Consider the following 3,265-nt stretch of genomic DNA (forward strand, 5'->3'; position numbering starts at 1 on the left):
AATGTAACACTAATAATATATTTTGTCAGGTGTTCACTGTTTTGGAATCCAAAAAACTTCAAGTCATTTGGCCCTTCTCAATTTCTCCTGGGAGGGCTTCTTGGTTCAAAAATCACCGAGGGCTTCTCTGATGTTTGATCAAGTGGCCTGAATATTTCATATATGGATTTGATATCCAAAGATTTGGGTTCAACAGCTGATAGTTTCCAGCTGATGTCTGAAATTATTAATTGCTCAAATACAACTAAACCACAAAAATATTAAAATGCATATATTTTCATTTTCCCAACTTGATACTACATATGCAACAAGATTGAGAGCGGAACTACAAGTGACAAAAGGCACAGGTTGGACACTTGTCAGCTTCCCTCAAGTTTTGATGGGAAATGTAGGCGTCCTGGTCTCGCAGCTTCGCTCTCCGACTGCTGTCCAATGGACTTTTCAACTGTCTCTTGTCCAACATTCCGCCAAGCTGCCTACATTTCCCATCAAAACCTGAGGGAAGCTGACAAGTGTCCAACCTGTGCCTTTTGTCACTTGTAGTTCCGCTCTTAGTTTAAGTCAGTTCAACATATCAAAAATATTCAACACATTCCCAAAAAAGAGTTCTGTACAAACTACATTTTAAACAAACTTTTAATAAAGTCATAAACTTTCAAAATCAGTTCATCTCAAAAATCTTCATTTTTAATATATGTGTGTATGAGAACATTAAAAAGTGTCACGTACCTACGTGTTTGTTACACAATGTATAACTCAGTTTTAGAACTTCAGCAGTATACTAGTTTTTATTATTGGATATTTTGCAGAGATTGGTATTTCTGGTTTTGATATACTATTTGATACCTATCACACATAGGAATTTCTCTTTAGGTATTTGTCTCATACCTACTTTTTAGTATCCAATGTATAAAGAGATCTGGAGAAGTTAAAACATTGTATACTGTTTCATATTATTTCGGTTGTTCTCAGTAAACCTAACCACAGGATATTTGATTTTGGATTTCACTTTGAACTAGTATGGCTAACCCATAAACTAAAGTGTCTGAAATTTTTTAGCTCCAACTAGATGGCTGTGTCGGTGTGCAGTAGAACAGCAGGATTTGAGATCAGTAGCACGTTAGGGATCAACAAGATCTTCATGGTATAAGCTAATGGAAGTCAAAGGATACATGAAAAAGAAAGCTTTGGCTCTTCAAAGCTTACATCTTGAAAATCTTGTTGGTCTCTAAGGTGACACTGGACTCAAATCCAGCTAACAAATTTTAATACAATAGAGTGTATTCGCCAGATTTTTTTAAATATACGAAGTAGTTAAAATTAAAATAACTGAGACTTGCTACCAATTTGTAGCACTCTGGTTTTGAGGTAGAAATGTCATATTCAATACATAGTTATAAGGGTTTTTTCCCTTTTTCAAACATAGATTGCATCTCGAATTGACAGCCATCTCTTCAGCCATTTCTGTACTTGTGGCTCTTATTATCAATAATTCTCTTTTTTTAATCTTCTAGTTTAAATGACTGTTTTTTTCCTAATTATTTTAGTTTCTTTCAACAAGACTTACCCCATAACAGAGACAAAAAGGTATCAGTCAATTCTCAAAGAAATTAGTATTTGTGCAGATTGTTTAATTCCTGAAAAATTCTAGGTGAATCATCAAAGGGACTTACTCTTCTCTCAAACCTCAGAGTATGTTTCCAGGAATAGCTCTAGACAAGGCTCATTTTGACCTTTGACATAACCCAACAGCCTGTCTAAAAGCAGTTCTCAGGGCATCTTGAACCTGCCTGTTCCGTAGGCAGTATATGAATGGATTCAGAAAGGGAGACACGACTATGTTAAGGATGGCCACTGACTTGCTGAAGTTGAACTCATTGGAGCCTTTAGGTTTTATGTACATGAAAATACAGCTGCCGTAAGTGATGGACACCACCGTGATATGAGATGCACAAGTTGAGAAGGCCTTCTGCCTCCCAGCAGATGATGGGATGCTCAAGATGCTGGAAACAATGTTGACATAGGATACAATGGTAACTGTCAAAGTTCCAATGAGAGATAATATGGCAATGAGGAAGTCTGCAATTTCAAGTAGACTTGTATTAATACATGCAAGCTTGATCAATGGACCATTGTCACAGAAAAAGTGGTTTATGGTATTTGGGCCACAAAACGGCATCACAAATAATGCAACTGCTGGACCTAGAATCAATATAAAACCTGCAAGCCAAGAGCCAAGCACCAGTAATGAGCAGACTTTACCATGCATTATTGTTGAATAACGAAGAGGGTTACAGATGGCCACATATCTATCAATAGACATTACTGCCAACAGAAAGAACTCTGTAGTCCCCAAGACAAAGTACAGAAAGAATTGAGTGAAGCAACCAGATATAGAGATACTCTTATGGCCCATGGCCATGTTGGCCAATGCTTTGGGAATGATGGAAGTGGTGAAACCAATCTCTAAGAGGGCAAAATGTCGGAGGAAGAAATACATTGGGGTGGACAGATGACGATCCACCAATGTGATCACAATGATTACCATATTCCCCATGATGGTCAAAGTATATGTCCCAGAGAGTGCAAGAAAAATGAATAATTCAAGCTCATGGTTGTCAGTAAAGCCCAAGAGTATGAATTCTCTCACCATGGTGCTGTTCATAATTTTTGCTACCATCCTAAAAGAGAGAGAAATTCAAAGTGAGATGCGTGTTTTAAAAGCATTTTTCATGTTACTAATCATCGATTAAATCAAAATTTCTATTATTAATACAGGGTCTGTTGGGCTAAGGAGGAGCCACCAAAATGGAGACTGGGGAGGAAACGTTCTTGGTCTTCACAACTAGGTTGATGGTGGTATAGAATGAACACATGAATACATGAAGCTGCCTTATACTAATTAAGACCATTTGTCCATCAAGTTCAGTATTGTCTGTTCTGACTGGCAGCAGAGAAGGTCTTTAGCACCATCCTATTAGCTTAACTATAAAGGATTTCACACATGAACTACTGCCCATAAAGAAGGCTCATGCCATTAATTCCTCTCTGTTCTAAGCTGCAGTTGAGAGTCTGTAATTTATGCATGAGATGCAACAAGCTTTTCTGCTAGTGAAATAGGAAGGGTTTCCTTTGGACACCTACGCTGGAAACCGTGGATTTTTCATTTTCAAAGGCCATGTGGAATGGCTGGTTGGGGGCTGTGCTGTAGTAAGGAAGGTAATTGAATGGAATTCACTTCCACAAACCAGCAATTTCTTGGGCA

General features: G+C 37.8%; 1 protein-coding gene across 1 annotated transcript; it reads right to left on the reverse strand.

The window, feature by feature from the left end:
* Positions 1 to 1,723: 1,723 nt before the first annotated feature.
* On the reverse strand, positions 1,724 to 2,665 carry LOC129339822 (olfactory receptor 49-like). Its single transcript, XM_054994398.1, has one exon. The coding sequence runs from the start codon at positions 2,663 to 2,665 to the stop codon at positions 1,724 to 1,726; it is 942 nt and encodes a 313-aa protein (XP_054850373.1).
* Between the last annotated feature and the right edge of the window lie 600 nt (positions 2,666 to 3,265).

The sequence above is a fragment of the Eublepharis macularius genome, chromosome 12 (genome assembly GCF_028583425.1).
Source record: "Eublepharis macularius isolate TG4126 chromosome 12, MPM_Emac_v1.0, whole genome shotgun sequence".
Lineage (NCBI taxonomy): Eukaryota > Metazoa > Chordata > Lepidosauria > Squamata > Eublepharidae > Eublepharis > Eublepharis macularius.